This window comes from Equus przewalskii, chromosome 8 (assembly GCF_037783145.1).
Source record: "Equus przewalskii isolate Varuska chromosome 8, EquPr2, whole genome shotgun sequence".
Lineage (NCBI taxonomy): Eukaryota > Metazoa > Chordata > Mammalia > Perissodactyla > Equidae > Equus > Equus przewalskii.
The window spans coordinates 45,610,957-45,623,015 of record NC_091838.1 but is presented as its reverse complement, the minus strand read 5'-3'; the positions used below and the strand labels follow the sequence as shown (position 1 = coordinate 45,623,015).

At 46.4% G+C, this 12,059-nt stretch overlaps 1 protein-coding gene across 7 annotated transcripts in view; it reads right to left on the bottom strand.

The window, feature by feature from the left end:
• The window catches only part of MATN2 (matrilin 2), a 141,105-nt gene that overhangs the window by 25,647 nt on the left and 103,399 nt on the right, over positions 1–12,059 (bottom strand). For 4 of the 7 annotated variants that reach the window (XM_070631798.1, XM_070631799.1, XM_070631801.1 and 1 more), the window contains 4 exons: positions 10,579–10,701; positions 4,023–4,145; positions 986–1,108; positions 620–742 (listed from right to left, as the gene is read on the bottom strand). In XM_070631798.1, the coding sequence (XP_070487899.1) occupies positions 620–742; positions 986–1,108; positions 4,023–4,145; positions 10,579–10,701 (492 nt within the window). The remainder of the gene's footprint in view (positions 1–619; positions 743–985; positions 1,109–4,022; positions 4,146–10,578; positions 10,702–12,059) is intronic. The other 3 variants (XM_070631800.1, XM_070631802.1, XM_070631805.1) reach the window with 1 other exon arrangement.

The following is a 12,059-nucleotide window of genomic DNA, read 5'->3' as shown; positions in this document are numbered from 1 at the left end:
ATGGACCCAGGAAACATCACTGCCAACTTCTCCACCTGCTGCCAGATTATCGGAATGGGGAGGAAGCTTGCTCAGGAGCCTTCCCTTCTCCCAGAACTGACTTTGGAGTCACACTGAGCAGAGTTTGAACCCTCCACTTAATAGCTGGTAACCTTAGGTTCTTTACTTGATCTGAACTGCAGTGTCCTCATCGCAAAATGGGGGTTCCACGGGATGTCAGAATGTGAGAATGCGTTTGCTTTGCCCAGTGGCTGGCATGAAGTTAGCAGTCAGCAAGGGATCCCCATTATTATTATTCTTGTGTAATGCAGGCTGGCTACCACTTTCTGCCAGATTAGGGGTAGAGACTAGAGAGCCAAGAAATAAGCTCGGTCAGCTTCAAAACGACTGTGAGGCAGACTGAGGAAATAGGAAAAAGCTGTCTCAGGAAGGGTGGTAAGGAAGCTAGGGAGCACGGGGCGCAGGACCAGGGCTGAAATCACCAAGAGAGGCCTTAAGGCACGTTCACATGGGCCCAGTGAAACCCAGAGAGCCGACACATGACTACTGTCCCTCAGCGCACCCCACCCACGGATGCCTGTGCCCAGTGCCGCTTGTCGCCCGACCTCGGAACACTCACTGGCACAGGTCTTTCCATCGCTGCGGAGCACGTGTCCCTCGGGACACTGACAGGCGAAAGATCTATCCGTGTTGACACAGGAGTATTCGCAACCATGGTTGCTCAGCAAGCAATAATCCGCCCCTGCCAAACCCAAGAGCCAGGTGAGGTCGTCAGCGAGGCCTCCGGGCCCCGACGACGGGAATGAAGTGCCCGTGATTCTTCTCCCCCGGCCCGGGAAGGCATGCAGTCCCCAGTGCACAGCCCCACGACCTCCCCGGGGCAGAGGAAAGCGGGGACTGCGACCTGCTGTCCTCTGCAGTAGTAGCGTTTTCCACGCCTGTTGCGAACCCTTTCCCTGTAAGAGAAGCGTGGAGGCGGACTCACTGGAGCAGGTCTTGAGGTCCTCGTTGATGAGGAAGCCTTCCGAGCACTGGCAGACGAAGGACTCCCCCGTGTTCAGACACAGCTGCTCACACCCGTGGTCCTGCTCCGCGCAGTGATCCACCCCTGCGGTTGTCACACACGAAAGCATTCACTAACCAAGGGGGCAGTGCCCGCCGGCAAGGCGGGATTCAGAAACAAAGCCTCCTCAAGAAAAAAAGAGAACGTTCTATCGGAACATTCAAAAAAATCAAAATAAATCACTAACTAAAACACAACCTCTTCCGCAGGGAGCACTGAGGAAGGCCTCATTCTACCCTGTGCAACTGGCATCTCCGGAAAATCCGCCTTGTTCGTTTTTCTTCCCACGTGTTTGTTTGGAGCGTAGAGCGCCCACGTGTTGGCGTTGAGCACAGCAGCTTTCCGGGCCAGCGCCCCGCACCACAACCCGCGATCCTCAGGGCGGCGCGGAGAGCAGGCGAGATTCCCGTCTCACAGGGGAAAGCGAGGCCCAGGAGGGCAGGCGGCTGCACAAAGCCACGCGGCTGACAGAGCACAGTGCTTAACAGCACAGCGCTTAACACTGTGGGCTCTGGCACCAAACTACCTGGGCTCAAATCCCACCTCTGCCATGTCCTAGTCGTGAGATGCTGGGCAATCATTTAGCCTCGCTGCCATGTTCCCGACTTGAGAAATGGGGATGCTGATGGCTGCTTTCTTAAAGGAATGTGTTGAGAAGTAGAGGAGTTGATACAGTAAAGCCCTCAGAACAGTAGCTGGCACACAGTAATCACTTAATGATTGCTTATTATCATTCAGTGTTGCTGGGAAAGAATTAATTGTATAGTTTCATTTATATCTGAAAATGAAAAAGTCAAAGTGTTTTTATCCCCCGTAACCAGGACACCCAGATTCAGAAAACAAACCCAAGCCAGGGCCTGCATGTGTGGCCGATCCTGGCCCCCAGCACTGCACAGCTGGCCCCACAGTGAACACACAGCTGTGGCAAAGGGCTCCCACAGACAGCCCTGCGGGCTGCCTCCCAGATTTCCTTGATGGAGAAAATGCACCCCTAGTGACTGGAGAGACACTGGAGGCCTTGTGCAGGGCCATCAAGTGGGCCTCTTTGACTCCTGCAGGGCCTGGAACTGGCATCTTCTGGAACATTCCACTGGTGGATGTGCCTTCCGCAAACATTTGCAGGACCTCAGGAGCCAAAGGCCTGTATTCACATCCTGGTTCCACCATTTACCAGTCACGTGACCCTGGGAAAGTGACTTCATCTTTTTGTGCTGCTGTTTCCCTGCCTTTCAACAGAGATAAGAATGGAGTTGCCTCAAAAGCTGTTGTGAGGATAAAGTGAGTGAGTGCCTGGAAAGTGTCCACGGCAGTGCCTGTGCAGAGTGAGCACCTCAGAGGGATTGCGGTCATTATGGCCTGGGGCTCCCTGAGCCCTCCAGGGGAACAGGATACCATGGCTTTCCGGGGACTCCTAGGAAGAAATGGCTTGGTTTACACTCTCTTGAAAGTGATTAGGTGGTCCTTCTTATCAGAACCCAGAAAGAAAGAATGGCGTAATCTCTTCTGGCCTCTCCTCTGAGCTCTTCTAGACTCCCCCAAGACATGCTGGGAGGGAGAGGCAGGTCATGGTCCCTGGGGCTCTAGGTGGGCTCAGCCAGGTCATGCCCAGCCTGCCCCAGGATACCTGCCAGGGCTTTCAGCTGGCAGACCCCACACTCCTGGGAGAAGGCAGAATGTACACAGATGCATCTTCACCAGGGTGTCTCCTTGTCAAATGGAAGACTTCCTGCTCCCCACTGGCTTCTCACAAGGATTTAGAGACATCTAGAGGCAAATGCAGATCAGTGCCAGCTTTCTGGGTCAGAAGTTCTTTGACCGCCAAGAGCAGTCCTTAGAAAGCCTAATCGAGGCACTTTGTTCCCTCTGAAGACTAAGAGGCACAAGTTTTCCTGAGGGCTGCTCTGTACCTAATACTTCATCTGTGAAACTTCCCCTCCTGGCAGTTTAGGGCCCAAATGCTCAACAGCTGCTCTGTTCTCCTTCACAATCTATCTCTGTCCCCATAACTGGAGCAGATGTGTGGCTTGCTGGGTGGAAAGCCACACAAAGGGCCCCTTCTATGCCAGCCGTGTCACCGAGCTCCTCTCCCAGCACACCAGGGTCACAGGCATCCACCGCAGTGCTCACGCACCCCCACCACTGCTGGCCTGGACCAGTGGAGACTGTGCCTCATGAAAAACGACAGAACCATCCAGCTGGCAAAGCCTGCAAGTTTCCGTGCATTTACGTCACCAAGTGGAGCTTTGTTGTGCCTCTTACACAAGGACATTAAGAAAAGGCTTCACAGAAACCCACGTTTCTCAGCTCCGCCTTCAGATCAGCTCTGCGCAGCCTAAGTGCTTTCCGAGGTCTGTTTCTTCCAGTTTCTTTTCCCAACCTGGGGCCAGCACTGGTCACTCTCCCAGGTCCCTGATGATAATGAACTATTATCTTTATCTGTATGTTTTCTTTGTGCCAGGCACACTGCTAAGAGATTGAAATGGTCCTGATTATCCCCTTAACAACTCTAGGAGATCAATACTATTATTATCTTCATTTTTTTTAAACAGATGGGCAAATCAAAGCCGGGCAGGGTTAAATAACTTGCAGAGGTTCACAGGTCAAGTATGCAGCAGAGCTTGGATATAGATTCAGGGCGGTCTGACTTAATCAATGCTCTCAACGGCAAATAATAATAGTAGCTAATATTTATTGAGTGCTTGTTACATGTTTAGCAGCACTTTTCTAAGTGTTTTATACACATTGATTCTTTTAATCCTCACAACCCAATCTATGAGGTAGGTCGCATTAAGAGTCCTATTTTATAGATGATGAAACTGAGGTAAGGAAAGCTAAGCCTGTCATATCATCAAGCCCAGGGAAAGCCAGGAGCCTCAGAAGTGCCTGGCTGCTAGTGAGCCCCCGGCCTGTGTGCGACCCTCGCCCTCCCGGCAGCTCCCCTGCCCCACGGCACACTCACGGCTGCAGGTCCTGCCGTTGGGGTCCAAGGTGTAGCCCCGGCGGCAGCGGCAGTAGTGGCCTTGCTCCGTGTTGACGCATTCGTGCTCACAGCCTGGTTTGTTCAGTGCACAGTAGTTGATTCCTGAGAGGAGAAGGAAAGACCCTTCTTCATGCTCTGGGCTTCTCCCAGGGCTAGGAGGTCAGCCCCTCCCCGGAAATATTCAGTAAATAAGGGGCTATGTAGGCCAGAGAGAAAAGAGCGCCTGCTCTCCTAGAGCTTCTGGGAAAGACAACCTGGTACCTGAAATGTACCTCTGGATTCTCCGGCATTGGACTCTTTCTACTTTAAGGGCCAAAGGGCTGGGAAATGGGTTGAGGGCCACAGTCCCCAGCCAATCCCCTTCCAAGAAAGATGGAAAAGCTGAGAAAATCCAGTCTCTTCTATGAGCTAACCTGATCACTAGAGCTCAAAGCATGTACGGAGCTGCTATCTGCAGTGACATCCCACAGCGACATGGGACAGTGCAAGGCAGAAGGAACAAAGCTGATCTTACAAGATATCCAGCTATTGCGGAAAGGCAGGAAATGGCAGTGACATTAAGAAGGGTCCAAATGCTTAACCTCGCTCTGAGTGAGATCATGGCAGCATCTGGATCAAGAACTTGGAGAAGACACATCTCTGTTGCTGCCCCAGGATGTTGCAGTTCCATGCTATGTAATATTCACCCCCATCCAAGCCATGTTTCTGCCAGCAGATGGAAGTGGCATCCTAACCAGCAGCCAATTACCAATTTCATTTCCTGGGAGAAAATGCTAAACCTGAAAAACCCCACACAGAGCAGGTTATGAGTGAGATGGAGAACTGTAAAAGAAAACAAAATGAGCTTGTGGAGGGCCTTTATGAGACTGGTGTTGGGGGAAAAGGTCACCACCAACCTCAGTGGCTGGGCTAAATCAGTTTACTGCATTGTTCTTTTTTCTGGGGATGTGGCAGCCACTGTTAGTTGCCCTGCCAAAAACCATTACGCTGTCTTTTTGGGACTAGAACCCTGACTCCCAAGGCATGAATCATGACTAGTCTAAGCCAGCCTGGCAACTATGTTCTCCTTTGTCAATGATTGGTCCAGAGGTGGAAATATGCCCTAGTTCTGGCCAGTGAGACCTAAGGAGAAATTTATTGGGGCCCTTAGGAAAGATTTCCCTTCCTGAAAAGACAGAGATGTATGAAGAGAAATGCCTTCTTCTACCCTCTCTCCTTTCTGTCTTTGGATCTAGTAGTTTGAAGATATGATGCCTGGAGCTACAGCAGCTGTCTTGTAGCCATGAGGCAACAACAATCAGGATGAAAAGTCAACACACTTTAGCAGAGTAAAAGGATAGAAAGAGTCTGGGTTCTTGATAACATCAGTGAGTCACTGAGCCAACTCTCGGATCAACCACCCAGATCTGGATCTGTTAGGGAAAAAGTAAATATCCTTAAATGGCTTAAGAGACCATCAGTTGGATTTCCTATTTTACATGACAAAAAATCACCCTAACTGATACAGGAGAAATGATCTGAAACCATAAAGTAATGAACTGAGAAAGCACACATTTTATTTTTATTTATCATATCTCTGTCCAAAAAGTATTTGAGGAAGCTTACATACACAAATAACTTGAAGACGGAACACGTCACCCTCTTGCTTCAGTGGCTCCTCCCTGCCCTAGTTAACCTCTATCTTCATTCACAGGCAGCTCAACATCGTTTCCTCAGCGATGCCCTCAGTGAACTCCCTGATGAAGGAGTTCCAGAGGTCCTCTCTTCCACAGCATGCATCACAATGGTTATGCAGCATTTTTTAAATGTGGTGATTCAATGTCTGCTTCTTTCACAGACAGTGAGTTCCATGAGTAGGGACCATGTCATTTTTGTTTTTCTAATGACTGCATCATTAGAAGCAGTCCAATAATAGAATTAGTGATGATAATCACAGTTGCTACCATATCATAAGCACCTGCTTATGATATTTGACTCTATAACTTATGTGCTATTATTATCCATTTTTTAAAGAAGAGGAGGAAACAGCGTTTTAGAAAGGTTAATAACTTACCCAGGACCCCACAGCTAGTAAAAATGGAGTTGTGAATGGAACCCACACCCGAGGGATCTCAGACCCATCCAAGGGGTCCATGATGCGCTGTCCCAGGTGACTCGTGGATGGAACTTTCCACGTGCATAGAGTATGGGCAGAAGTGGTTGCAGGCTGAGCACACAGAGACAATTCCCATAACATGCTGGGGCTGGCCTCAAAGAAGAGATGCCACCGCCTGTGTCATTGACTCCTTGGCACTCTCTACATAACTCATCCCTTCTGTGTAAGGAGAGCAGAAGTTGTTAGCTGTGTGCAGTTTCAGTTCACCCTCCCGGAACTCATCCTCACACGTATGGAACAGAATTGAATGCCAGGAAACAAGCAAAGAGCTTCAATGGCAATGAAACACCGGCCACATACAAACAAGCAACCGAGGAAACAGACACAGAACACAAAGGGCCCCATAGTCTGGGGCCACATGGTGTAGGCCTGCAGGAATCACTTCATTACACCATCAGAGAAAGGTGAAATTATCTTCAGTAAACTCTGCTTTAAAAAGGCGGCTTTCAGCCACTGCGGAAAACTGTATGGAGGTTCCTCAAAAAATTAAACATAGATTTACCATTTGATCCAGGAATTCCACTTCTGGGTATACACCCAAAAGAATTGAAAGCAGAGACTCGAACAGATATTTTATGCCCACATTCATAGCAGCATCATTCACAATAGCCAAAAGGTAGAAGCAGCCCATATGTCTACTGATGGAAGAAGGGATAAACAAAATGTGGTGTACCCATACAATGGAATATTATTCCATTAAATTCCATAATATTCCATATTATTCCTTCCTTAAAAAGGAAGGAAATTCTGACACATGCTACAACATAGATGAACCTTGAAGACATTATGCTAAGTGAAATAAGCCAGGCACCAAAGGACAAATATTTTATGATTCTATTTCTATGAGGCAGCTAGAGTGGTCAGATTCATAGAGACAGAAAATGGAATGGTGGTTGCCAGGGGCTGGGGGGAGCGGGGGGAGTGGGGAGTTACTGTTTAGCAGGTACAGAGTTTCAGTTTGAGGGGACGAAAAGTTCTGGAGCTGGGTGGTGATGATGGTTGCTAATAATGTGAATGTACTTAATGCCATGAACTGTACACTTAAATGATCAATTTTATGTTACATATATTTTACCATAATTTTTAAAAAGCCAGCATTGTCTTTAAGAAAGATTTATATAAAAAAATAGTTAAACTGAAAAACATTCAGATTCTTAAGGATGTTATCCCTCAGCTATCTGGCAAACAGCAACTCGAAACTGTCTTCTCTGAACAGATCTTTATAGCAGAAGTGTAACTGTGGATCTTTGCCTTCTTGACACGCTTGAGTCATATTTCTTCACATGTGTATTATTTAGATAGTCATTCGCTCATTTATTCATTCAATCAGTATTTACTGAGTAGCTACTATGCACCCCATATCTGGTTCAGTCTCCTCACTGGCCGGGAAGCACTACACATGGGTCCGGCTTGGCTGCAGCTTTATCTGGTAAAGCCCAGAGTGTCCGTCCAGTAAACCCCTTTGAGGTCAGACAGCTGAACTGTCAGATAACAAATTAAACAGTGCTTATGAGTGCTACCTCATAAAGGAGTTGGAGACCTAACTGAGGAGGAAAGACATGAAAACATGAAAGATTAGTGACTCCAGACAGTAAATTATAAAGCCAACTGAGTGGCACAGATAGTAAGTTTCAGAAAAATTAGACAGGCAACAAAATGTTAAAGCAGAAGTTGTGTTCCTTTGGTTTAGGAAATCCAGGTCCAGAGAAATAAAGCAGCCTGTCCAGGGTCACAGGGCCAGTGTGAGTGACACTGCCAAGACTGGCCCTCAGGTCTACTGGCTCCGTCCCACCTGTGGACCGCACCTCAGCTCTTCAGAGTGTGATGTCTCCAGCTCCAGGGATCACCAGCCATGGTGCCAGCATGAGCAATCCTGGAGCCCAGCACATGGGGTCACACCCACATCTGATTCCACCCTGGGGCCCCGCCTACGTGGCCAGGGCAGTCCCAGTTTCTGTGCTTTGCACCACCGCCTTAATGATTTGTGCCCTAAATCAATGACAGCACTTTCCAGAAGGAGAAATTATGCCTGGGAGTCGAGGAAGAACAAATTCTGCCCAAGACTCTTTTCTTCAGTAGGCGTCTGCTTTGAATTTTTTTTTTCTAGTTAAATAGGATGACATCAAATTCCTTTGAAAAATAGATTCTTATTAGATTTGAAAATAGCCCACATCCATCTACCGTCTAGTAAATGTAAACGGCTGTACCCTAAGCTTGAGATTTGTAACGCTCTCGAGATCCTCAGACCCCTAAAAGCAAACTCTGATTTTAAACCCAAATTCTTTGCTTCCCTCTTCCACATAATGCTCCAGAGAGACAGTGAGTGCTTACTTCCGCTAGCAGCTGTCTGCCATAATGGACCGAGTGCAAACATTAAGTCAGGGGCGGCTCTAAGAGGCTGACCTCAGGAGTCGGGGGCTGGGTTTGCAGCGAAGACAATGGAAAATGTAATGATGAGGCAGGATGTTGGGAGAGGGGCTGATGAGGACAACGAGTTTTAGAAATAAATTCCGTTTTTCTTGGATGAAAAAGTAGGACACCTGGCTACAGAGGAAATGGAGCTATAATCACCGAGGATTTATGAATGAGCGTTAGGGCCCCTGGACTGGGCCTCACTGCAAACAGACCCATCTGTGGGCCAATTTGTGGTGGTCAGACTATTGCCTTAGACCCTCCTCTTATTCCAAATGCCTTCCAGGCAGGATGTGGAGGGAGTGGCAGAGGTCGAGGGAGTCTTTAACCATTAGTGAGAGATGCAGAGCTTCAAGCAAATTCCCCTCCACTGATGGCCACATGCCTAGCTTGTTTCCTTTTCCCTCCATTAGTAACACACAGTCAAGCTTGAAACCACAGTGAGCGTCTGAGTTGAACCAGATCTAATTATCCCCTACATAAGAGATTTTGGCCCACAAATGTAAGTCCACCTGTGAGTGATTTTTCCGGGTTGTAGTCAACCACTGACACACTCCCCCCTAGAAAAAGGTGTAAATAGCACAGAGAGGAGCAGCCAGGCCAGAAATGTTGGCCCTCTAACATATTGTATGCGTGTGTGGTCTAACGGAAAATATTCCGTCTAATTGTTTCTGCATTCTGAATGCTCTCAGATAAAATTCTCATTTAAAGCCTGAATGTTTCCAGGGTTTGCATCCATGCAAGGCAATGGAAATTACCTTTTATAAGAGAGGCTCAGTTTCAAAATATGGCCTCTGCAACTGTACAAGTTTTAACACTTACTAGAATGAGCATGCAAGTTAATATGTGCTGTAAGCAGAATGTGGCTTATCTGGATTCAGCTATACAGACCATGGTGCTTTTCAAAAGAGATATTCGGTCAAACCTTTGAAAATTCAGTCCTCCAACACAGAACACTGGGGTACGTATCATCAGGAAGAAGTCAATGAAGAAGCACATGAGAAAATACATCCCTAAATGGGAGCTCCAGTGAGTTCTGTAAACAACACTGTCAGGAGAACGTGAATAATTCAGTGTGCATAAGTGTGGACTGACTACGGGAATACTTTTTGAAAAAATCCACAACTTACGTGCCTTAAAAAGACCATCTTTCTAACAAGATTGAGTAATTCAAATAATAGTTGTAATTTCTCCAGGATAATAAATCTCAGAAAGATCCATTTACTCATTCATTCATACATTCAATAAATCTTGTCTCGCATCTACATGTGCCAAACACTTTGAGGCGTTGAGAATTCAACGATAAGAAAAACATAAGAATCTCTGTCCTTTCGGACCTTCCATTCTAGTGGTCTCTTACGGACAGTCTGATTTAAAGAGATCCCATTTGGGGTCCAGGCTCTAGACCCCGGGCCAAGCCCCTTGATGTACCAGATGACAGGAATTTGAGTCACTCAGCACATGCTTAAGATCATTCTGCTGACACCGTGCACCTCTTGAATGCTGTGGGGATGCCTCAAGGTCTTATATTTTTTCTTCCTTCATATCAAAGAGGATAGAGCTGCAAGTTCCCTCCTCTTAGAAGCCATCAAGTGTCTTACCTTGTAGGACTGGAAGAAGCCAGCTCCTTTTCCTCCTGTCTCTGGGCCCAGGCTTTTCTTTCGCAAAGTCCCAAATACATGTCTTAGGGGTAGGGAGGAGAGTGCGCCCTTATTTTAGACAGCTAGGAGCTGCAACTTGGGCCTCAACTTTATTAAATGAATCCAATGGGCAGCCTCATCTATTCAACCTCTACAAATCATCGCCTTCACAGGATCAGGTGAGCCAAAAGGTAAAATAAAGGGCAGAATCATGTTAGTAAACACAAATTCTGAGTACAAGTATATCTGCTTAAGATTTTCAAGGAAAAGGAAAACCAGCGGGGCACTCAGCGGAACAGGCCCTTCTCCAACACCCAGTGCAACTTACTTCTGCAGCTTCTCTTATCTGGATTCAGCATGAAGCCTTTCAGGCAGCGGCAGGAATAGGAATCATCTGTGTTAACACACTCATGCTGACAGCTGTGATTACGCGAGGCACAGTGGTCTATCTCTGGGAAGAAAGAAAAATCATAAAAATGGCCAACAAAATGATAAATCTAGCATAGGAAAACCAAGGGATTTTCAGTCTTAACTTTTTCTAAACAGATAAATTCCCGTGACCTCAAACACTCACACCATGAAGGGATCTCTCAGTGAGGCCATTTTCATGTTTAAGGATATGACCCCCGAGTAAGAGAACTTCCTTGACATGTTACAAAATGTTTATGCAACAAACAAATTTGCGAGGGTGGTTTTCTTGTCTTGCTTCATGTAAGAGTCACTAAAATGAGAGTGTCATTGGGTATTTTTCATGTCAGAGGCTGGGAAGAGAGAGCGTAACTGAATGTTTCATGGAATTTATACAATCAAAGCAATGAAATCTTCCCAAAGTCAAACTTCCAACCACTTAAACTCCTCAAACACTGAGCTGAACAGTAGGATACAAAATCAGATCCTGGGAAAAAGAAGGTCTAGTAGTGAAAGGCAAAGATGTTCTGAGTGCAAAATACCTCCTTCATTTCATGTCTGGACTCATCTGCACCTAAATCTTCTCAATGTTTCACAGTCTTGTGATCACTGGGTACAAATTATTTTAAACCAAAATATTCAGGAAAAAAAAAGTTACAGGAATTTTTTATAATGAGATTTTACTGAGGTTTTTTTTGTTTTTTGGTGAGGAAGATTGGTCCTGAGCTAACATCTGTTGCCAGTCTTCCTCTACTTTGTCTATGGGATGCTCCCACAGCATAGCCTGATGAGCGGTGTGTAGGTCCGTGCCCAGGATCTGAACCCGTGAATCCCAGGCTGCCGAAGCAGAGCACAGGAACTTAACCACTATGCCACTGGGGCGGCCTCTCGTATAGGTATTTTCAGGTATGGAAAGAGACTTCTCTTGAAGGGTCTGATCAAAGTATATTGCTATAGTGGAACTTGGACGCATTGCTTAAAATTGGCTGAAATGATTGGCCACTGACTGGGTCTTAAAAGAAATCTTTTTGTTTTGATGAGGATTTTTATTGTTTTAATTACATATGTCATTCTCATAGTGAAGAGTTTGCTATAAATGAGTTTTCCTAGCCATTACCAAAGGAAACAAAGTAAGTAAGAGAAAGGCACACAATGTTGTGAAAGGAAAAACATTGAGAAGATGTCATTTCTTCCCAGTTGAAAGTCACAGAAATTTCAAACATATACAAAAGTGGACAGAATAGTATGATAAATCCATATATACATCACTCAGCTTCAAGAGACTCAATCTATGGCTGAACTTGTTTCAGCTATACTCCCATCCCCCATATTAGGATTCCATATTACTTTGAAGCAAACCCCAGAATTTACATAATTTTGTCCATAAATATTTCATAAAGT